General features: G+C 40.9%; 1 protein-coding gene across 5 annotated transcripts in view; it reads right to left on the bottom strand.

Moving 5' to 3' along the window:
- Positions 1–24,962, bottom strand: part of SGIP1 (SH3GL interacting endocytic adaptor 1) — a 280,603-nt gene that overhangs the window by 37,802 nt on the left and 217,839 nt on the right. For 4 of the 5 annotated variants that reach the window (XM_074265714.1, XM_074265713.1, XM_074265712.1 and 1 more), the window contains 2 exons: positions 19,878–20,008; positions 17,485–17,611 (listed from right to left, as the gene is read on the bottom strand). In XM_074265714.1, coding sequence (XP_074121815.1) covers positions 17,485–17,611; positions 19,878–20,008 — 258 coding nt within the window. Of the gene's footprint in view, positions 1–9,083; positions 9,144–17,484; positions 17,612–19,877; positions 20,009–24,962 lie in introns of all 5 variants that reach the window. The other variant, XM_074265710.1, reaches the window with a different exon arrangement.

A 24,962-nucleotide genomic window follows, 5' to 3' on the forward strand; every position in this document is an offset into this window, starting at 1 on the left:
CATGGTTCCACTCTGAGCCAACTCTCACCAAGAGAAATTACCCCGACAAAAAGTCCAAATTATTCCTGTTCCTGGAGCTAAACAAAACACCTGACTCGCTCCATGACAGCAACAGATGGAAGTGAGAGACTCCACTCCATCGGTGCAGATCATAAGCCCATTCGAACCTCCTTGTCCCTGCAATCCTCACGTGACTTTCTATACATCGCCCATTGAAGGTCCCCAGTGTTGCAGGGGACTATTCCACCTCTGAAGGGGACCAGTATGACATTTGACCTCTTCATCCCTGTTCCCCAACATGTCAGCCTGCTTCCTTTTCCAGCTCTCTATGGTGGAAGCTATTGGGAGCATCATCGAGGAGCCAACTCATAGTTAACATGTCTGCTCTGTCGTCTAGGATTCTGGTGTTCCACAATTTGGAGCCATAGAGCTTCCCATGGAGCAATGCAGCTGTGGATGAAGTCGAGTAGCCCATCAGGGAGTGAGCACTGTGGAGTCTCCCAAATGCAGGAGCAAGACGAGCTCCTCCTCCTGGGGGAGATCTGTGGTGCGGTTGTTATGCCCTCATGTTAGTCAGGTCCGACTCTCCATGACCCGATGTGGGGTTTTCTTGGCAAAGATACCGGAGAGGTTCACCGTGTCCTTCTCCGGCTCACTTTACAGATGAGGAAACTGAGGCAGACAGGGTTAAGTGCTTGTTCAGGGTCACGCAGCTAGAAAGAAAGCTAGAAAGACCCAGTGCTCTGTGCACGCTGGTGCCCCTTGGCCACCTGATTTAAACACATCAACACTTGGGATTAAAAAAAATTCCAACCAAATAGACAGAGGATGATGGGAAGTGGAGGGAGATATGGTGGAGATGTTGGAAATTAATTAAGATGAAAAAATCTCCTACGTTCCAGTGATCCGCAAGCCCAACCTTCCACAGGTGCTCCTGCCCTCTGATAGTCACACTCTCCAAAACAAGGGATCCGTTTTCTCGGAAATACTTTGGACAGTTCTGGCGACTTCATGTTAGACAAGCTGGGACATTGCTGGGAGAGGGATGAGGAAGATGAGGAGATGCAATTCTGTGCAATACCAGAGAATCAGGCGATTTTACCCTGAAGAAGGGAGACCATGGCTGGGACGTGAGGGGTGGGAGGGAGATACGACCAGAATATGTAACTATTTCAAGATCTGCCACCAGAAAGACAGATGATACTCATTCTCGCTAGCAAAAAGGGACAAATTAGGACCAATTAATCCATCAAAACATTGATTGAGACCCTTCTGAGGATCCGTCAGGCACAAGCTACTTAGTACTAGGGATTCATGGACAAAGAATGAAACAATCGTTCCCTCAGTGAGCTTACGTTCTAATAGGTTATTGTCAAAGCTGAGGTAATCTCTCTCTGCACGTCAGTATATGTAATATCATAAACACTAATACATACAAAGTAGTTAAATCTTGACTTGTGGGAGGAAAGCCACTGTCATACTGGGGGGAGAATCAAGACAAGATGGTAACTTGAACAAAAGAGATTTTGTGCTCAGTGGCTCAAAGGGGTAGGGAAGCCTAATTTGACTTAACATAAGGAAGAAAAAAATAACAATAACAATAGGATGTGCCACATCTCTGGGGGTGTGAATTCCCAGGCACTGGAGGAATTTAAATGGAAGTGGGAGGACCACTTCCTAATGAAGGTTTTAATTTTTTTGGGGGGGGGTTTGGGATTCCTGCTCTGGGACTGAGCTGGGCTCCATGATCTTTAAAATCTCTCCAAATTCCAAGTTGATAAGCCACACGGATAGATTTAGGTTAATCATTTCCCAGGCTGACACTGCTCGAGATTAATTGCTTTTTAAAGTAAATCTGGGATTCCCCAACTTAGCAATTTTGAACCGATTTGTCAAAGACTGCAGCAGGCTTGCCTTTCATTCGCCATCTTCAAGGAGAGGCTGCTTGATTTCCTTGCCCCGTTTCCTTCAGAGGCTGCTACAGAACCCTGGAGGTTTCATCAGCATGAACGTCAATCTCTGAAACGTGCTCTAATAACACGCCTCCGCAGAGGCAGGAGGCTGAACCTCACGGATGTGCTATTGGACTCATTTCTATGCTCTAAAATCAACTGAGAAAAGGCTGCGTGGCATCCCAGTGGAGAAAACCTGCGGGATACTCAGATCCTGCAGCTGACATTGCATAGGCAACATTTATTATAACTCAGTTCTTTCCAAAACAAACAAGGTCCAAACGCAGTTCAGCGGCATCCCATGTTTCCTGAAAGATTTGTGCACGTCCCGGGGGAAGCCCAAAGCCCATTCTTCTATTCTATTTCTTCTGCTCCACTCCCTCGATTTATTTGTCACCTATTTATCAATGAGGTATTGGGAAAGAGCTCAGCACAATGCCTGGCACATAGTAGGCATTTAATAAATGCTCTGTTCCTTCCTATCTATTGGTAAAAGAGTGTGGAATAGTGGACAGAGAGCAGATAACAATAATGATGGATAGCAATCATGAAGCACTTTAAGGTTTCCCAAGGCACTTTATACATACTACATCTCATTTGCTTCTCACAAGAATTGTTATCCCCAGTTTACACATGAGGAAACTGAGGCTGGAGGATGGAACTTGGCTAGGGTCAGAGAGATAGGAAGGGGCAGTGAAGGCAAGATTCAGACTCTGGGCCACCTGACTCCAAGGACAAATATCCAGACACGCAAACAGTGAGTGGGCCCTTACTATGTGGCCCCTTCCTTTGGGGAGCTCCCAGAATAATGGAGGAAGGCGTACAAGCTCAGCCACGCGTGAGGAGGCCATTCCTGTCCCTCACCACATTCTTGAGTTCTGATGAAGAAAATGGTCAACTAGGAAGTAAGGGCTCATGAAGATTTGGAGACATTACTCAGAACATGGGACCCTGAGAAAAACCACTTGGTTCATATGTAGGCAAGGAAACCTGGGTTCAAGCCTACTTTTTCATCAAGGAAATTTGCTTGATCTAGGTCATCAGACAGGCTTAGAATTAGGAAGGCCTGGATTCGAACAGCTTAGCCATATGGCCCTGAGCATTAAATGTATACAAAGAAAAATGGAAAGAAAAGGTAATAGAGGAGGGGAAAAGGAGGAGAGGAAATGAAAATAAAATAAGGGCAGTGATTTCTAATGTGACTTTAGAGATTACAAATTTGGGTGCTTCAGACCTATAGGGGATGACTACTTCCTGTGAAGCACCATGCTTGTGATCTGAATTGCAGGTGCTGAGTGAGAATGGCGCATTTCATTTTGGGTGGGTCTCTGCTGCCAAACAAGTTAGGCCTTTTCTCTAGTTATGAATAGCAGAAAACACAGATTGGTGCGTATGTCAGTCAATTATAATTTTCTATAAAAATATAATTATTAAAATGTTATAAATTAAAAATCTTACTAAGCACATGATTATGTTCAGTAGAAACGCCAGAGTATGATCTATAGAAATATATAGGTTAGAGTCTAGTAAATGAAAAAAAATCCCACAAAATCCTACACACCGACGATTAGCTATCATTGGCTTTCCTTTGGGGGCTTTAACTTTCTCTTAATTACAATCCAGGTGCCAAAACATTCACACACAGCACACTTCCTTTGAGGGCTTGGAAATTAGTTTTCTTTGGCTATTGTCACTGTCTTGTCCCAAATCGATTACAGAATCTTGTGATGCTCCAGAACCTGAAATCCCTCCCCCTCTTCATATGGTAGAGAACTAACTTCCTTATTTAGCCAATTTCTTTTTTCTTTCTTTCCTTTCCTTTCCTTTCCTTTCCTTTCCTTTCCTTTCCTTTCCTTCCTTTCCTTTCCTTTCCTTTCCTTTCCTTTCCTTTCCTTTCCTTTCCTTTCCTTTCCTTTCCTTTCCTTTCCTTTCCTTTCCTTTCCTTTCCTTTCCTTTCCTTTCTTTCCTTTCCTTTCCTTTCCTTTCCTTTCCTTTCCTTTCCTTCCTTTCCTTTCCTTTCCTTTCCTTTCCTTTCCTTTCCTTTCCTTTCCTTTCCTTTCCTTTCCTTTCCTTTCCTTTCCTTTCCTTTCCTTTCCTTTCCTTTCCTTTCCTTTCCTTTCCTTTCCTTTCCTTTCCTTTCCTTTCCTTTCCTTTCCTTTCCTTTCCTTTCCTTTCCTTTCCTTTCCTTTCCTTTCCTTTTCTTTTCTTTTCTTTTCTTTTCTTTTTTTTTGCTGAGACAATTCGGTTTAATGACTTGCCTAGGGAAGTGTTAAGTGTCTGAGGCTGGATTTGAATGCAGGTCCTCCTGACTTCAGGGCTGGTGCTCTAGCCACCGCACCACTTAGCTGCCCTTATTGAGCCAATTTCTTATCCAGAAAAAGAGGGATTTGGAGGCAACCTGTGGTTTTTGAAAGAACATTCCTGCCTTCTCCCAATCTCATATTTGAAATCACTTTTTACTCATATCTACACACAACCAGAGTCTCACCAGCATAGGACCAGATTTTTTTTTCTAGCTTATTTTTGTTTTAGAAATAAACTGCTTTCATATAGGGCAGAAGTCTCCTTTCAACACTTTAAAACATATCTGGAGGGATAAAGAGGCAAAGTGCAATAGTAGTAGATATATCCCTGTGCTTGGCAGTCTAATGGGATTGGATTGTGCTAAGTGATTCTCCCTGGGACAGCTACCACATACCTTAAAAGGGATCGGAAGTGGGATTGTCAGGAGACATGAGCATCTTTTTGTTATTTTTCTACTGGAAAACCATACCTCAAAACACAAGTGTGCTTCTTACTTCTTGCAGGGTTTTAGAGCTTTTAGCCAAGCCCAGAGACCTCAGTGCTGCTGTTCATCTCTCCATTCCCAAACTCTGCCCACCTGATTCTGCCTCAAGTGAAAACATGCTTGGTGACAGCTCCGTTAATACCACAAGACATCTATTCAAGTCTCAGAGAAGCACTGGCCAAGACAGCTCCTTTTGGACCATGTGACAGGATTTTCAAATTGAAATCAAAGATCTTGTATTTGAGCACCATGTAAAATAGCTCAACAGTAGGGGGCAGTGATACCTTGGAAATACTCCCTTTGGCTCACACAGAGTACAATTTATGTTATTCATTACTTAGCACAGGTACCTAGAAGGCACTTAAGATTTATTGACTCTATCGAAGTGGGCTTTCACTGCAGCAAGGCAAATACTCTATTCCTTTCTAATTAAGTCTACTCTCCGCAATGGGTATTCCAAAAACTTCTCATTGTCAAATTTCCTATGACACCCTCTTCCTTATCCTGTCAGTTGTGGACATGTCATTAAAAATAAAAGACCATTCACCAAGCTCTGCCCAGATCCCCTTCCTTTCTCATCATCATCACTCAGGCATCTTCCTTTACTGTGTCCTCTTCCACTCTGCCCTTGGGAAGAAATGGTTCTTTTCCTTGTCAAGGCAACTCCAGTCCTTTCCCACCTTTCTAGCAATTTGATTCCATTATCATCCCCACTTTACTTCACAAATTTTTAGTCTCTTCCTATCTTTGGCTCTTTCTCTGCTGACTAAAAATATGACAATGTCTCTACCACCCAGTCCTTTAAAAAACCCCTTCATTGTATCTGACCATCTCTGATACCTCTGGTCCATATTTCTCCTTTTTTTGTGTGGCTACACTCTCTGATGAAGTTGCAAACAAGTGGTTCCTCTATCTACTTATTTTTTACTCTCTTCTAACACTCTGGACCCCCACCAACTGTTCTTTCCAAAATCACCAATAATTTCTTTGTTTTTTTTCTCCATCCTTATATCTCCAGATTTCTCTGTAGTTTGCTAAATACCTTCTTTATGGTATTTTCTCCTCCATTTTTTCAGGAGACTGCTTATTCTCCTGGTTCTCCTCTTGTTGAAGTTCCCTCTCAGTTTCTGTTGCTGCTTCTTCATGACTATCATGCTCTAATTCTACATATTCCCTAAGGTACTATCCTGCCCCCCTCAATCTCTGTCCTCTATACTATATCAATTGGTGATTTCATCTGCTCTCAATATTATTGACTGTAGATCGAATTCTAGTTTCTCCTCCTGAGCTATCATCACAATTTTCTAACTCTTTCTTGGACATCATGAACAGGATGCATGATAGATAGCTCAAATTTAGGATGTGCAAAACCGAACTCATTACCATTCTTTCCAAGCCTTTTCTATTTTGAACTTTTCTAGGACTGCCAAGGACACCATCATTTTCTCTGTCAACTGTGCTTGCCATACTTTTTTTTTATACTACACAGCCCATTCATTGCCCAATCTTGTCATTTCTACCTTCACAATCTCTTTTGTATACTTCCCCTTCCATCTGCTCACACAATCACAATCACATTTCTGATCACCTCTTCTTGGATTGCTATGATAGACTTCTACTTGGTTTCCTTGCCTCGAGTCTCTAACCATGCCAGTCCATTCTTTATTCATATTTCTTCCTATTTCCTGGTTAGTAGTACCTTAAAAACAAACTCCAAGAAAAACTGGTGGCTTCCAGGATACCCATCTATCTCTGCAGCCCCAGCCAAGGTGAAATATGACCAAGAACATTTTCCTGGGCTTTATCCTGGCTAATGGATCTTTTATTAATTTTCTAAAATTTCACCATGCTTTCCATATTTAGAATCATTCATTCCCTAGGGATTGGAAATTAAGGTGATTATTACGAGTCCCATTTTTCTGGGGGGAGAGGGTTCTATAGTGGCTACTGGAAAAGGACTTGGGGAATAGCAAATAGAGGAAACAGCAAAAATAACCTTAGGATCCTTCACAGTCAGTGGATCCAGAGTATTCCACTCCATCACCACTATGTTGTACAAAAATGCATCTATCACTTCCAGATTCATAAAGGGCTTTTTCCCCCCAAATTCTGCAAAGTCATTATGAGATGTATTATAATTTTTACTTTATAGATAAGGAAACTGAGAAAAGTCAGTAAATGTGAGAGACAGGTTGCCAAAATTCCTCTTTTCTGACTCTATGATGTCAAGGCTCCTTTTCTCTTTTCCCATACTCCTTCCTCCTGACCTCATGCTATCTTGGTGTGCCTTCAAGCTAGACTTTATGTTCATTTTTCTTGGTTTCGTCTGAATAAAAATCTTCTTGGTAGAGGGCAGCGGAAGACCCAAGAAACAACGAGATTTATTTGGCCTCCTTCCTCTCAAGACATAGCCAAGGTCACACACTTACCAAAGTTGAGTCCAGGTACCAGATGTAAAATAAAAGTGCCATTTGTCAGTATTCATTCAATTAAGTTTTAACAGTAAGATTTCTGTTGGGCTCTAGAGGAGTGACTTTGAGGTGTGTGGGATCATACATGCACTGAAATGATTTGCTAGTATTAACCATTATTAGGTAATCAGAACTTTTTAAACCGTTGTCTAAAAAGTTTAGTATATTTTAGGAGACATGGAGATCTCCAGGGTGGTTGTGAAAATCAAAAAAGATCATCTTTGTAAAGTGTTTAGCATAGTTAAATACTTGTTCCCTTTCTGTCTATTCATCTTTTTATCTATCATCTCCCTCTCGTGCCTACCTATTTATTTTTCTTTCTGTCTGTCTGTCTATCTATCTATCTATCTAAATACTTATTTGTCTATCATCCATACATCTAGATGTCCAAACATCTGTCTGTACATTCTATCTATCTATCTATCTATCTATCTATCTATCTATCTATCTAAATACTTATTTGTCTATCATCCATACATCTAGATGTCCAAACATCTATCTGTACATTCTATGTATCTATCTATCTATCTATCTATCTATCTATCTATCTATACTTATTTGTCTATCATCCATACATCTAGATGTCCAAACATCTATCTGTACATTCTATCTATCTATCTATCTATCTATCTATCTATCTATCTATCTATACTTATTTGTCTATCATCCATACATCTAGATGTCCAAACATCTATCTGTACATTCTATCTATCTATCTATCTATCTATCTATCTATCCATCCATCCATCTATCTATCCATCTGTCTGTCTGTCTATTTATATAGACTTTAAGAACTTCCCAGAGAAAAGCATATTAAACTATGGGTCATGATCCCGTATGAACTTATGTAACTGAATGTGGGGGTCACAAAATTGTGATTTGTTATTACTAAAAGTTTGATTTGTATACCTTTGTACCTGAGGTTGTGTAAAAATGGGTAACAAGTAGAAAAAGTTTAAGAGCACTGAGAATTTCCCCTGGTCACATGGCTATTTTGTACTAGAAAGAGGACCTGAGCCCAGTATTCCCAGTACCAAGCCCATCACTGTGGCCACTATTGCTCTATCTCCTCCCATTCATAAAGGATATTTTGTCAAACATTTATAGAAGATGGTACCTTGATTAGATGAAATTTCCTCTTCCTTTCCCTTTTCCTCTTCTCTTCTACAAATAGTGAAGTTACAAACTAAGCCCTGAATTTTGTACATAGTCTCAGTTTCCTAAAATGGACTGGTAAGAGTTATTCGTTGTCCCAAAGTTATTCAATGAGTTCAACTTAGTGAGCCACTGATACCAAATCACAAAATACCATTTTTACCATTAATATAATCTCAAAGAAGCATCCCAGATCGTGGCCATACAATAATGCTCAACTATAAGAAGCAATTTTTTTTTTCTGGAATACAAGCACTCTCCAATCACGTGTGAATTCCTTTTACAAAATCAAAAACTGTTTTTGAACTTGTTACATCATCTTTATCGTCAATGGATTGCAGAAAAATTTAGAGAGAGCCCTGGTTGACAGAGTTAAGTTCCTTGGCCAAAAAATGCCCAAAGTGGTTTATTGTCTTTTCCCCTCAAATTTTCTGGAATTTTAACATACGATCAATTGTTTTGCCAAGAAAATCTCAAGAAGATTTTTTTTTTGATTTTTTAATACGAGAAATTGAAGATCATATATCAATCCAATTCAAGAAATTCTTATCAAACTTTTAATCTTTTCTAAGTAGCCATAGCATTTTCATTTGAGAAAGAGAGACTAGGTTTGTTTTTAAAGGAATCTCTGGGATTTCAAAATGGAATTGTGGAGAAAAGGGGCAAGGATGGGGATGAGGGATTAAATGGGAGTTTGGTATGCTATGTCCTACTTACCTTCAAAAGTCAAATAAAACTTTCCTCTGTCAAACCAAACGAGGGAAGGCTGGTCATTCTCTGTATGGTCAGGTGTTGAAGCGGGATGGGGAAGGTTAAGGAGAGGGAGAGAGAAGGATACAGTGTGAGTCACAGAGCAGCTCATTATTCTAATTACTGGGGTGTAGGGTGAAGGAACTGCATGGCATTAACATGCAGGAAAACAGGCCCTGGAAGTTCCCATTGCCTTGAGAATTAGGGGAGCAGAAAGCAAAAAGCAAAGCTTATGGAAGACTTGAGGGAGGGATGGCGGAGTTGTTGACTGCTTGACACTGGATTGCTGGTGTGCATGGAGCAGGAGGAGGCATCTTGAACATGCAAGTGGTATTAGTATATTTTAACTGCGTTAGTTTTGGCAAGCCCATCCAGCAATTGCCATCCCCGGTTCACCTCAAATAGCATCCCCTCCTGTGTTTTACTGGTTATAGAGAAATATCAGTGAAGAGAACAGACATTAATTGATTTAAAAGTAGCTCAAATCTGCCTTTAAATGACATCCAAATTGGAGGAGTATGTGGCAAATGAATAGTTTGTCCAAGATGCCTTTCATCTCCCATCCCTTCTCCCTAGGACGTGAACTCCAAATTCCCTTTATGTACTTGAGAAAAAAAATCATCTGACAGACTATGTAAATCCCTGCACTAACTCCAGAGCAGTTAAATTATTCCTTCCTTCCTCGGTCAATTCACAAAGCCAGAGCATCTCGCCGTTTCTCTGACCTTGTCACAGAGAAACTGCCATGCAAGATGGGGCTTTGTGATTTACAAAAGAAAAAAGAGAGATGTCGGGGGCTTGGCCCCCATTGCAAACAGTAAGTAGAGGATGTGTCTGAGAGGCACTGGACACTCATGGAGTGGAGAGCATGTCCATGACAGTAGGAGCATTCGGATGACGGAATGGCTTGGGTCATTACAAACGGAGATTTCTGGGAGTCTCTCGGCTGGCACCGTACCTTCGGGAGTTTCACCGTGCCTTTCAAACGAAGGGAGCTTGCCATTAAAAACATCATCTTCTGACACCCGGAACCAAAGGAACATAAAGGAATGGGGGAGAAACAAAATAAAAACAAAACAAAAAACACAAACCCAAGTGAAATCCAGTCACACACACCATATCTCAGCAGACCACAAGGGAGAGTTTGCACGGAAAGACAAACGGACAGTCACTGGGATGTGCTAGGTAACTAGGGCACCGGTCACGAGCTGACGAGACTGACACTCAGGAAGGCTGCTGCCCACCCCCGGCCTTCCCTAACTGTACTGAAAATGGCCCTGCTTCCCCATTCCTGAGTCCCAGCAAATGTCTGTCGGCCTCATCATGTACATATCACATCAACTTCTAGAGCAGGTTGTTAAAGGGATGGCTCAGGCATAATTAACTGATGATTCCAATCTCTTTTTCTGCCCTGATGTCATTCCCAAGGGGTCAGACAGATGCCCATGTACAAGAACATCAGGCTCCAGAATGACAGCTCACCAGGGTGAACTAGCATGCAAAGTCCACACCCCCACAGACATATCTATATTTATATATCTATAGATATCTATAGATCATATATTGATAGATAGATAGATAGAGACAACAAAAATCCATCACAACAAAGCAAGAAAGTGACGTGACTGAGGCACCATAGGCTTTGTGGGAAAAGTCATGGGTCTGAAGTCAGAGGACCTGGGGTAGAATCCCCCAATTCCACCTTTCATTAGGTGGTTCTCTTACTTCTCTGGACTTCAGTCTTCTCATCATTAAACTGAAAAGACTGGACTAAAATTTCTATGTTCCAGCCCCCGATTAGAGGATTTCTCCCCTTTCCTCCCCCCCCCCCTACACCATTTGGTGACAGTGGAATTCTGGGATAGGGAACTCTTGGCGTGGAGACTTTATCCACATATAGACTGACATGCACCTGAGAGTGTTGGAGAGCTCCTTGGGGACCCTGAGAGGTTAAGTGACTTGTCCATCTTCACACACTTAGTATGTGTCAGAGGAAAGATTGAACCCAGGTCTTCCTGACTCCAGTTCTTTCCCTACCACACAATGTCACCCCTCACAGGTGACAGCTTATACAATCCCAATTCTACCAACCTCAAGCAAAGTTAGCATAAAGTCTTTCTTTGGCTTATTTAGAATTCCCTTCCCTATGACTCAGAGGGCTGGAGGGTAGAGTGGAAATGACCAGAAATACAATCAGGAAAGGTTGCATGGTGTAGAGGCTAGGATGTTGAACCTGAGATTGGAGGGGCCTGAGTTTGGATCCTGTCCCAGACTGACTAGCTGTGTGCACATGTGACAAGGGCGATCTTTCTGTCTTATTTGTTAAGGGAGTGTCCCTTTCAGGCCTCAGTTTACTCATCTATAAAGCAGAGATTTTGGACTAGATAGCCTCCAATGATTCCTTCTATTCACCCAGCTTTATAATCCTAAGTCACTTAAATTTTCTGGCCTCCATTACCTTGAAGGCAAAAAGAAGGGCTTGGACTAAATCAGAGGGGTCAATCTTGTAGCCCTTTCAGTGGCAAAACTCTGGAGGGGGCTTGGATCATATTAAAATGTAATAGGGGAAATGTTTAATTAAATAAGCAAGAATGTGATGCAATGCATGTGATGTTTGCGATTATCTAAGTCTGTATTTGAGTTTGACAGCATTGGATTAGACTTCTCAATTACCTTCTAGCTCTATGACTCAGCTCCCTCATCTGTAAAATGAGGCTACTAGCATCCCTTTCAACACTTATTGTTTAATGAGGTTAGATACCCCCAAATATATAGGTCTCCTGGTTCTGTTTTCCCTAGAACTCCTCCTTTGCTTTCCTCAGTCCTTCTGTGGAATGGTTTTCTTGGTTTTTCACTTTCAATAAGTGCTGACTTGCTTCTATTTTTTCAATCAATCAACAGGACCAAGAGCTCCCCCAGCCACCTCAATCTCCCTGCTGGAGCCCTGGCACTATTTATTAGAACCCTGAACACCATCAGCACCCATCACCAGCAGCCCCTGCTCCTGGCAGACATACAACTGGACACTCTAGCGTCAAGGGTGGTGATGTACAACAAATTGAACCCCTAGTCTATATTCAGATAGGTTATGAGGGGAAGTCAGCTTCCCAAGCCCAGGATGACCTCTATGCTTTTCTTATCTGTGACAATTAATTAAAATTGATCACAATTGGACTACACGTTGGGGAAAAAATGTGCCCCACGCGTGAACCAGAAGCCCGTCACTGGAATTCTCCAAATGAGCCATGAGAATATTCTCTAAATGAAGTTCTTTTCTGGAAAATCTCCTAGAGGCTTCTAAATATAAACATGGAGACCAAGTAAGACTCTTGAAACTGGCCTGGAATGGTCTTGCGATGAAACAAGCAGATGACTAACTTCTCGAGGGAGGCAATATCAGGGCTATAAATCAGGCACTTTGGGGATTTCTGCAGGGTCTTTTGGGTTCTTGGGTAAATGATTCCTAAATTGCACCAGATGGGACCCTGGCAGTTAGCACAAGGTTGATTTTCCAGAGGTATTATCTCTGGATACTCTGGTATTTACTCTGGTAATACCTCTGGAAATATCCACGGAGTACTACAGCTTCCACTGAAGTTGGCCTAAAAGGTCATAGAATTCCTGAGCGGAAAGGATCCCAGGGACCATCTGGTCCAGCTCCCATCTCATCAAGAATTCCTCTGGCAAGATACGTAGCCAGTGGTCGCCTAGTGGTTTGCCTGCAACCTCTAGTGGACGTTTGGGCTCCTCATTCTATTTGGGGCCAGCACACGTTGGTCTGACTAACATCAATCTTCAATTTGGGGCCACAGAATGTTCTTCTCCTTTACCAGCTTTTCAACATCCTCATTAGCTTCTTCTGTGGTACATCCACAGCTTTTACAAAAGTGCTTTATGCAAATATCTCAATTCATCCTCACAACAGCCCTGGGAGGTAGGTGTTCTTTTTATCCTTAGTTTATGGATAAATATAGGAAGACAGAGATTAAGTGACCTGCCTGGGGATCAGCTAATCAGTTTCTGAGACTGAATTTGAACTCAAGTTCAGCAGTCTATTCGCTGATATCAGATTCACTGATACTCTTCTAAAATGTGATATTTAGAAGATAATGATCCAAATTGCTGTCTGACAAGAGCTATTATCTCCCACTGTGACCCACTGGAAAATGATGAACTTGAGATAAGAGAACCTGGGTTCCTAGGGCTACCTGTGTGGCTTTGTGAAATCAGGCCTCCCCAGAACTCAGTTTGCTCATCTGTGAAATGAGAGGATTGAAAGAGGTCCCCTCCAGCAAAAGATCCAAGAAGCTAAGATCATAGGACCCCAGATCTAGGGGCTTATCTCTCTTAATTCAGCTTTATGCCTACAATTAGGTTTCTTAGCTTCTGCATCAACCTGCTTAACGAGTCATGGTCAAATGCAGCTGTTTTCTGTCCCAGACAGAAGCCCTAGTGGACAAGAATTCTCAACATTTTCCAGGATGCAGGAAGGCCACTGAACTAATGCTCACTACATCCCTCTCACCAGAATGACTAGGGCCACGATTCTCATGTTTGGCCCACTAGGGTATGATAGGTTGGTTGCTTATAGGATCAAAGTTCCAAGACTGGAGCCACTGGATGTTGTCCATTGCTTGAAAGATGCAAAGATAAATATGGTGTTGTCCCAGCCTTAGTAGAAAAGTAAGAGTTCTGAGCGTGTTCAGTGTGGAGGAATAAGAGCCTTTTAAACTTGGCCTAGGAAATGACAGCAGTGAGAACACCGTTTTCAATTCCCTATACGCTAATCCAAAATCTGAATTCGTTTTTTATGAGGCCTCATTGCTAGGGAAAAATAAGGCAGGAGCCAAGTTCCATTACATTTACCTTTTTACAATTAATAAATACTGGTTGTTAATTTCCCATTTCAGAGACTCCTGGCATCCCAATTGGCACCATCCAGATGCGTATTAGGGATTCTTTCTCATCCATTGCCAGGACAATTTGTCTACCCAGAAGGAAAGAATATGGGGGGTTTTATGGAGAGTGGTCCACTTCAGAGTTCCTGCCTCACCTTATAGATGTAAAAAAATCGAGGTGGGGGAAACTATCAGAAAACGTGGCCAAAGTCCAGCCTTAGAAACTGGTTGGGAATTCCTATCAAATGAAGATTTCTGTTGCTTATTGGTATGTTTCCTTTGATGCCAAAAAAAGAGCTCCCCATCACGGGAATGCTTTTATTTAGGGGTTAAATGACAATTTCTGGGGATAGGGGCTAGGGAAGGTGACTTCTAACTTTGGAATTCTTTGAGCCTATGAAATGATTCATGCTTATCATAGGATCCTGGAAAGAGGATGCAATTTAAATTGTAGATGTACAAGAATCCGTTAATAAAAGAGATCCATAAATATCTCTATCTTTTGGCACTGAAGTCATGAGAGGAGATCTGGGGATCACCAACCAAACTATTAGTGATCATAACACATGGAGTCCAGCTACAAGGGAACATGATTCATGAGCTCAAGATGAGGGGAGAACAAGGGTCAAAATCATTGGAAAGAGAGGCCAATTTTTTAGAGCAGAATTGTTTTACTTTTTTTTTAATAATTCTATCTCAGAGCCTATGAGTCTATGGGCTGGAAGAAACCTTTCCAGAACAACTCCTGTCTAGACCACAATTCCCACTACTTGACAAATCCAACTGTCATTGAACTCCAGTAAAGGGGGAGCTCACTACTTCTACAATGGGATTCTTCTAGCTGTTCAGGAAAAAAGAAATGTTTTTATATCATTTAAAATATTTTATATTCACCATGCCTGTAACTTTCCAAACTGAAATACCCCAACCAGGATACTTCCTCCATTAGAATGTAAATTCTATATAAATAAATAAGCTCTTAAGGCAGAGATTGTCTCTGATTTTGTATTTGTATCAGTAGGTACTTAATAAATGTGATTCCATTCATTCACTCATGCATTCATTCATTTATTCCTTGCTAAATTTGTCTCTTTTTATCTTATATCCATTCCCCCATTTATTCTATTTTTAGGAGATTATAAGTGTGATATAGTAGAAAGAACATGAGTTCTGGGGAAAAAAAGGGTCCAAATCTTGCATCTGACATTTAAATCTTTTTGCGAATAAGTTTGCCCTAAAATGAGGGTGTTAGACTAAGTGATTTCTGAGAGCTTTGATTTCATAGTTATATCTCCATGGGAAAAAAGCCCCATCCTTTGCATGAAATAAACAGATTTTTAGCAACATCCAATGCCATGAGGAAATGCAGGGGTAGCATTGGGGGCTTAGAATTCTTCATTAGACATGAAATAAAAAGCCTGTCTCTATAGACTCCATTTTAAACTTTACATTCATGTCTCTCATACTAGAAGCATTTCATCTGCCTGGCTCTTTAAAGGCTAACCCAGTTTTCCTACCTAGATCTGAAACATAACACCCTCAAATTAACTTCTTCTTTGCTTTTTTTCCTTTGGTTCCCACTGTGTCCCTTCTGGTTTTTGATTCCATTGTCATAGTCAGTATTGGAAAAAGATTATAGGGGTAAGAAGAAAAACATACATATATCCACGTTACATACACACATACACACACAAACACGTCCCCATCATTTTTAGAAACATTGCTAGAAACCTTCCCAATTTTACCCATCTCTGTCATTTAACCATGAGAAATGGAGTTTGCATGAGACCAAAATCTATCCTGAATAGGGTACTTGTTGCCAAGTCATCCAAGCCCATCCTCTATCTCCAGGGAGATCATGCTGCATGGGGAGCTGCTGAATGGTCAGGCAGCTGATAGAGAGTGAATTTGTTGCCTTAAGGTGACCCATCCATAGCAGGAAGAAATTAAAAAAAAAACATGGCGGGGAATGCACGAGGAGAATGGAAACGAAACCAAAAGCACAAAGTAAGAAATGGAACCAAATCCAATCCAAATACTCCTCAGCAAATAAAGCAAGGTGACACCTTCATGGTCCATTGCTGTTGTTTTTAAAAGAGGGAAAACTGACCACATTGAGAATAAGAACAGATCGGCACAATTTGGAGTTCTTGCTACAGGGATGATAGAAACATATTGTGTACATTTTGGATAAAATTCAGCCCCAGAACTTGCTATTAAAAAAGTAAAAATTACTATTGCTCTCAAATTTTACATCAGACAATTAATCTGAGGTTACTCTGGGTAGGCATTCTGAGTGACAGTTCCATCCTTCTTTTCCTCTCCAACCAACAGGGCAAATTAGATGGAGTGGGTAGAACAGCTGATGCCAGACAAGATGGTAAAATTGGGGAGGGGGCAAATGGATGGGAGTAGCAATCGAGCAAGGAGTATGTCGGTGGCTTAGCTGGATGATGGAGATGAGATGATATGGGTCCAAGGACAACGGAAAGGAGCCAAGAGTACTCTAGGTACTGCAAGCTAGCCAATAAAATTTGAAGTGTGAGGCTAGAATGAGAATGAAGTTTAAATGTTGGGAAGGGTGAACACCTACCAAGAAAAGGAAAACAATAGATGCAGTGGCTCTGGAAGAAAGGGAAAACTATATCATGCAAAAACAAGGAAGACAGGGAACAGATGAAACAAATGATGACCAAGAGGCTTCCTAGAGTCTTAGCTTTGGAAAGAGAGAAGAGCAGAGCAAGGAAAAGTCAGGATATCAAACACTTGGGAAAACTGTCTGGCTCATTGCCTTTATCCCATTCATAGCACAATATGAATGGTGAACCATCAATAGCACAAACAACATGGATGATGAAGTGTTGCAAATGGTTTTGTTTCTCTTAGCAAGTCTAGGATGTGTCAATAACACTTAATGGTATTAAAGAGGAAAGTGCTTAATATTCAGAATACCAAAGTTTCTACCATCCATCCACATAAGGATGAACAAATGACTTAAGAATGAATGAAAAAATAATAAAAAAAAGATTCCAAATATTGTTATTTCTAGCAGGGTACACTGTTGGAATTTTAATAAACATTTTTCTAAATGAAGAATGTTTAGGCAAGTGTTATGGAAAATAAAATCTATATTATAGAACCTTCTTTGGACACTTGTACTATTTTTCCAAGATATTAGTAAATTTATGTGTGATATGTGATAAGGTAAGAAAATTCCTGCAAAGTACAAGTGTTAGTTATCATTTTTTCTTGTATTTTTTTTTCTTGCAAGGGGCAGAGGATGGAGTGGTTAAAACACTTTGCCTTCTTTGCTGAGAAGGAAGAGTCAGATGAGATTGGCAACACACACAGCAAGACAAGTTTGATTATAATCAAGGGGCTTCAGAGACTTTCAGAGTTGGAAAAGAAAGCCAGTTCAACCTAGAGAGAGATGAAAAGAGGAGAGATTGGTTTTGTTTTTGTTTTTTTACCAACAGTAGGTGTTGTAGCTGCACTCAGGGAGTTGGTGGACGATATTGATGACGTACTCTCTGCCCGGGCAAGGGGTGCGATTGGAGGAGGGCTTGAGGAATGTATGGGAGGGCTAAAAGGTCTGGACTGTAGGAAAAAGAAGAAAAATGGCCAAAGTTAGATTCACAGGTCATGGTATTTCCCTTGAAATAGTGTGCTATAATGCCATTCATTTGAATATTTCTCTTTCCTCACATTTTGCAACTTGACCCCTCAATCTTTCAATAGCAGTTAAGTATATCATTCAATCCCAGGGTTGGAAGGGGCCAGATATTTAGCCCAGTCTTGACAGGTTAGTTATCCCATCTTTACCTGAAGATCTTTAGGTACTGGGGGCAGCTAGGGGGTGCCATAATGAATAGAGAGCTGGGCCTAGAGTCAGAGGACTCTTCATGAGTTCAAATCCCGCCTCAGACACTTTTTGGCTCTGTGATTCTGGGCAAGTCACTTCACCCTGTTTGCCTCAGTTTCCTCATCTGTAAAATGAGTTGGAGAAGGAGAAGGCAAACTAATGCAGTATCTTTGCCAAAAATAATTCAAGTGAGATAATGTGACTGAAATGACTTAATAACAACAAAATTCTTATTATATTAGATGGAGGATTCCTTTTAAGATAAGACTGAACTCTCTGGTCTTTAAGGTTTCTTCCATCTCAGTTGGAATTGGAGATCCTATGTCTGTGAAATATGAGCAATGGATAAAAGCTACTGGCAACCACATTTTGGCTCAATACCAGGAAAGTGTCTTGATAATTAGAATTATATGCTCATTGCCTCATGGAAGCAGGGAGGCCCACATTCTGCATAGAGCCCTAGCCTTGGTGCTAAAGAGATATTGTTTTTACAATAACACTTGCTGTGTGCTTCTGGGTAAATCAATCACTTAGCTTCTCTTATCCTCAGTGTACCTGTCTAGAAAATGGGGGCAATAATAGTACCTAGCTATTATGGTTGTTGTGAAGATCAAATAAGCTAGTATATGTGTAAAGTACTTAGAAAGTTATGTAAATGTTAGGCACTATTATTGTTTTCATAAAATAGTTATCTTGTTTTTTTTTCTTATAGGATATGCTCAAGCAGTGGCTGAACAAGAACTTGTCATTAATGTTGTAGAAAGGATTCATGTTATATGTAAAGTGAGATATAATGATGATGATGATGATAGTAATAAGTGGCATTTATTAGCTTACAAATATTATCTCATTTCAACCGCACAACAACCCTAAGAGGTAAATGCTTTTGTTATTGTTACTTTACAGATGAGAAGATTGAGATAGGCATAGGTAGTTTACCCAGAGTCCCTTAGCTAGTAAGAGATAGGATTTGAACTCACATCTTCCTGACTCTAGCACAAAAAGGCTAAAAATTGTTAACTGGAGATCAGTCTTAGGAGAGTTGATGACCCAGCAGTGGAGAAAACAAATACCTAAATTTCATAGGATCTAAGTCACTGAGGTGTGTGTGAATTTAAAGAAAATCTGTTCTGTCTTTCATATGACAAATAAGGAAACTGAGGCACAGGAAGACGTCATATGGAGACTAAGTTGTGGAAGCCACAACTGAGCCCAGATCCTAGGATGCCAGATGCACTCTATGATGTGGTCTTGTAAGATGAGATACTTACAATTTGAGAGGGAGTCTCTTAGGAGGAACTAAGAATAGATTTGGAATCCAGAGACCTGGCTATGAGGCTCACATCTGACTCTTAGAAGCTATGAGATCTGGGCTAGTGCCTTCTGAGCTCCCGTTTATATAATGGGGATCAATCAATCAATCAATCAATACTTATCCATTAAGTTCCTACTATGTCCAGCCACTGTGTATACAAACAACACAGTTCTTAATTAGAGTTGTCAAGGAGATAAGGATGCTGGGGATGGATGGAAATTCACATCTCCTTGGCAACACTAAGGAAGGGGGTCTCAAAGTCAGGAAAAAGACAGTTTTTGTCCTCTATGGAGCTAACATTCTGTGTGGGAGATACAATATAAGGTTTATAAAACACTTCACAGACCTCATTTGATACCAACAGCAACCTTGAGAGGTGTTTGCAGTGATTAGACCCATATTCCACATGCAGAAACTGAGACCAGGTGGAGCTTAATGATTTTCCTGGAGTCACACAGAGTCTGAGGCAGACTCCCCGTATTCTACTGCCTCCCTATCTCCCAGGGCCTCTTGTGTTATATCCCTGTAAAAATGCTATTGATGGTCAGACTAAAAATCCAGACAGTCCTCCCCCAATCACCTTGTTTTGTCCACTTGTCCTCCCTTTTGGAGGCTCATCAGCTTTTCCTTCAATGGAGATAAACCAAAGATTAAGAAGAGAATAAAGGAAATTGATGGGAACGTACCACGTCTCCCACTGGAGGCTTCCCAGGAGGCAGCTTGGGTCGAGACGGAGGCCGTGGAGGCGGTGGCGGCGGCGTGGTCCCGGTGGTGCAGTGGGCTGATGGTGTGGCGGGCCGGGCTGGGGAGGACGCTCCTAGAAACAATCAGATGGCTTTAGGTTGGGCAGCACGGTCCCCGCCTCCCCCAACAAGCAGCCGAGCATCCTCCCTGCATGCAGGCCCCCAGAGCCCAGCATAAGCAGAGCATGACATTGAACACCAAACTATGTCACATGTGTGTTTTTAAGGCAAAAGTCCCGTGGCTGAATTATGATTGATGGCTGAGAAGCTCATCACCTGCTACCAAAGGGTTGCAAGGAGACTGGACTTTAGTGTTCTCATCTGGCAAATGGGCACAATTGCAGTACCTCCCTCAAAGAGCCCCAAAGAGTCCATGAGGTGGGATAGAAAATACCTTGCTGGACAGCCTTGGGCAAGGCAATTCTTCCTGTGCTTTCTCTTCAGACAGAATAGTCTCATTTGGAATTCTTTTCCTTTTCTGTCTCATACTAAGGCCGCACATGCTCAGTTAGTTCCCCTCTGCTTTCACTGATCTCATTATGTATTTCCTTCTTTATACAGTGGGGTGTTCAAGATCTTTCAGTATTTGCCAGGAAGCAAAAAATCCTATTTGGGGGGGACAGTCAAGCTGGTGAGGATCTTTCTGGGGCCTCATTACTGACCTCCAATCCATGGTCCAGTCTAGGACTTGCTAGAGCTTACGATGACCTTGGGATCTTAAAGAGCCCTGATAATTGAACTAAGTATTTACACACACAAAGCCACTCTGATTCTGAGGCTAGCCCGTTCTTAAAGCTGGTTTTCTCAGTCTTTTTCAGTTTCTAGACATCTTGCCTCTCTATAAACTTGCCCACATTCTTCTCCCCCACCCCTTCAATCAAACAAAAGAAAATATATTCCAGAGTTGCTAGAGCTGACTGTGGAAGTCACAAAAGGAATTAAAGAGCTGAATACGTTTTTCTCTGACGGGACATTAAAAAATTGCCTCACTTCATTGGTTGGAAACTGATATGGGATTTCTATAATCTTTCAATAGGATACTGCAGTCATTATTTAGCAGAGTCACTATAACCCAGACAGGTATACCTGACAAGGTTCTGGTGTACCAAGAGCACAGGCTTAACCCCAGATTCAGATGATTGACTGATTGATTGCAAACAATGTCAGTTCATCAGAGAATCCATCAACTGACGTCTCCCTCCTTCGAAAGAGTCCTGCTATAATTGGATTTACCTTTTAGGATGCCAAGGACAATTCGATTAGGAAAGAAGGAAGGCACAGAGCAAACCAGAGACGTGTACAGACACACGCTTGAATTTGTGGAGTTGGAAATCCAAGTATTTTAAGTCCCACCTGAGTGATGCAGGCAGAGATGTGCTGCAGGCAGAGATGTGCTGCAGCCAGCTCATACTGGTTTGAGAGAGCTGATTGTTAAATTTTCAGGGAGAGCATTTATACTTCTGAAACTGACAAATACTACAAACCAGATGTTATAGCTTATTCTCTTGTTGATTGTCTAGAGTCTAGAAAATGATGAAGAAAATGTTAGTAATTTGGATCGAATGTGAAAGTGTATTGGGCATACATCCCTGCCTGTTTCAAGAGCTGGTTGTTAAATACTGACCGGGACCAAATATAGAAAACATCCATATACATATTTATAAACATAAAACATGTGTGCGTGTGTGTCTGTGTATATATATATATATATATGAATGTACATATTTGATCTTCCCAACAGTCTATGTCAACATCCCTATCCATATATACATGGTGCTCTGTAAACTTTAAAGACCCATCTATGTATCTGGGATTTTCTTCCTAGATTATTGGTGTGATTGGTGCCCACAGTGAGCAATGTCCTTAACAATCGAGATGTCCCCCTTCCCTGTAATTCATGCATACAGAGAGCTGTCTGGAGCCCCAAGAGTTTAAGTGAGCACATCATGCTTTGTTCTAGGGCTCTAAACGTAGAGTAATAAGGGACCCCAGAGTTTGCCATTTTACATAGGGGGGACTGGGGTACTGAAAGATGTTGACTTTCCCAGAGTCACACAGCCAATAAAGTTGTGAAGGATTCAAATTCAAGTCTTCCAGATTCCAAATCCAAGTCTTTATCATGCTGCATATACATGTAAACTGTTATTATTGTTACTATTATCAATTATTCTTACTCCACAGCTCTTTCTTCATTCCGACCCCAATGCATCATTTTCCCAATTTAACTGCACTGACTTCTCTTGTCCCTCTGCTCTAGAAGGCCTGCTGCTCTGCTCAGTTTACCTCCTCGAAACTGGGAGGCACAGTCCTGATTGTTTGGTCCTAATTATCCCTTTGCTTGTGAGAAATCACAGGGAAAACTTTATTTCCAAGATTTTCCTAGACCAATTCCTCTTGGTCCAGATTTATAGATTGAGAAAAATGTTCTGAAGCTAAGCTCCCAAACTCCTTGTGCTCTAGATCAGTGGTTCTCAATGTTTTGTTCTCAGTATTCCTTTATACTATTGAAAATTATTGAGGATCTGTCCAAAGAGTTTTTATTTATGTGCATTGCATTTATAGATATTTATCATATTAGAAATAAAGAAAAAACTAATTTTCAATTTGAAAACCCTCTGAAAGTGTTTCAGAGACCCCTGGGGTTCTCCAGACCACAATTTGAGATCCACTGAATAGATTGTTTTATTATGTATATATATATGTATGGAGAGAGAGAGAGAGAGAGAGAGAGAGAGAGAGAGAGAGAGAGAGAGAGAGAGAGAGAGAGAGAGAGAGAGAGAGAGAGAAAGAGAGAGGAAGACAGAGAGAAAGAGAGAGAGAGAGAGAGAGAGAGAGAGAGAGAGAGAGAGAGAGAGAGAGAGAGAGAGAGAGAGAGAGAGAGAGAGAGAGAGAGAGAGAAGGAGAGAGCGCCTGATAGAATGAAAGCTCCCTGGAAGTAGGGGTTCTTTCATTGTTGACATTGCGCCAACTACATCCAAACCAATGTCCGGCATATAGTTATATCTTATATTGGGTGATGGTCCAGACCAGATATTTGGGAGCATCAAAACTAGTGTAGAAACTCCCTACTCTCCAAATACCGACTATTGTACTTTCTCGACGTGGCTGACCTCCAAGATTCACTGAAGAGATCAGGAGTCCCCCAATGTTGCTTTTCACCTCTTCTGGCCTGAATTACCTTCTTTGCATCTTTTTCTCCCCTGCACATCCTCGTCTCTGGCTAATGGCTGAAAATTCAGGCCTATTTGCCAATGCCTGATGCAAAGCTGTCCTTGGCTTTTATATTAATTGCTTGATGTGACGCAGCAAATGTTTTCAGCTGACAGTCAACAGACAAAGACAAGGATTGAATAAACTGCAAAGTCTTTGTCAGGAGGTGTCATAATTTGGTATTTTTGTTTCTTTCTTTCTATTTTGTTTTTTTTTATAGAATGAATTCTCTGTATTCTCTCGCTTTTAAGAAATGATACTTCAAAACCCTGCCAGAAAAAAAGGACTTCAATTATAAGGCCTTTTCTCAAATGCTCCCTAGATAATGACATTTTAAAATGCATCTCAATAAAGCCCTGTTGAACACTGAAAGCTGGCTCTCAATGAGAAGGCTTGTTTGTGGGCTGGATGCCAGCGCAACCGTTGAAAAGTAAAATCTCAGGCACACAGTTTGCTAGATTCTGAATCCCACTCTTCTTCATCCCTTCTTCCTTAGCTGACCTGCTGTTTTACTATTGGGGAAACACATAATGAGATTATTAATTGGATCAGGAAGACCCTTGTTCAAAACTTCTGCCCCTCCACCATACACTTATTAGCTGTATGACCTCTTTGTATTTAGTTCCCTCATCTATAAAGTGGACTCATGAATTACAGGGTTGTTGTGAAGTTCAGAAAATATAATGTGTATAAAAAGATATTATATTATATTAATAATTATTATTATATTAAGTATTATTACAATATATAATATATACTATATATATTACTATTATATAGTATATAATAAATAAGTATATTAGAGTATATACCGCATATAATATACTGTATATGTTGTATATACAGTATATAATACTGTAATTAAGTATTATTACAGTATATAATACAGTAAGGTACTATATTAAGTAGGATAAAGTATCCCCAAAGGAAAATATTACATAGTAATAAGGTAAAATATCCCTAAAGATATTGAGATATTAATAAAAAAGAATAAGTTCATTAAGAAATTACTTTAGAAGCAGTGGGAAAGTTCATGGATAAGATGCAATCTGCATTGATGGAAGGAATTCCCAAATCGGTGGGTTCATAGATCCCTTTGGGAGCTGAGAGTAAATTTAGAGATCAGGGCTTTTCTCATGGAGCCAGAGCAGTCCAGGGCTCTGTGGGGAACATTTCACAAGGGTTCCCTTTGGTCCAGGTCTGGGGAACACAGTTCTAGGACAGATAGCAATAGGATTGCTGGGGCAGAAAGTTGGAAGGGATGTGAAAGATGGGCTGAGGTCAGTGAGACAGGAGGGATTAGGTAAATTTGCATCCACTTAATTTTCCTGCCTTGCCAGCATAAAAGGGCATGTGGACCAAGTATGCCATGGCACTATTTCCCATTTCTATGATTTCTCTGACCACTATTGCCATTGAGGTGATGTCTCCCTCCATCAGAGTGTCATTTATCTGAGGAAAGGGACTAGGACTTTTGCATTTGGATCCCTGTACAATGTTTAACATATGGCCCTGAAATACTTTTTATTCATTCAGATGTAATTAGAATTTGCATGTTCCTTAGAAATTCTGGATGTTTTTTCATGCTTTCAGTCTAAGATACTATTATTTCTGTGTCCAGTTCCTTCCTCATCTTCTACCTTTTCCCTGGAGCTTCATTCCCAAGAATCTTCTCAGATTCAGCGACCAGGATGCTTTTTTCCGTTGATTAGATTTTGGTGTTACTTTATGAGATGAATGAAGATCTGGGACTTGCAATAGATTTGGAAATAGCCCTGCTCTAGCTAGCTTGCAGTCCTTTAGATTTTACCAAAGCCT

This window comes from Sminthopsis crassicaudata, chromosome 4 (assembly GCF_048593235.1).
Source record: "Sminthopsis crassicaudata isolate SCR6 chromosome 4, ASM4859323v1, whole genome shotgun sequence".
Classification (NCBI taxonomy): Eukaryota; Metazoa; Chordata; class Mammalia; order Dasyuromorphia; family Dasyuridae; genus Sminthopsis; species Sminthopsis crassicaudata.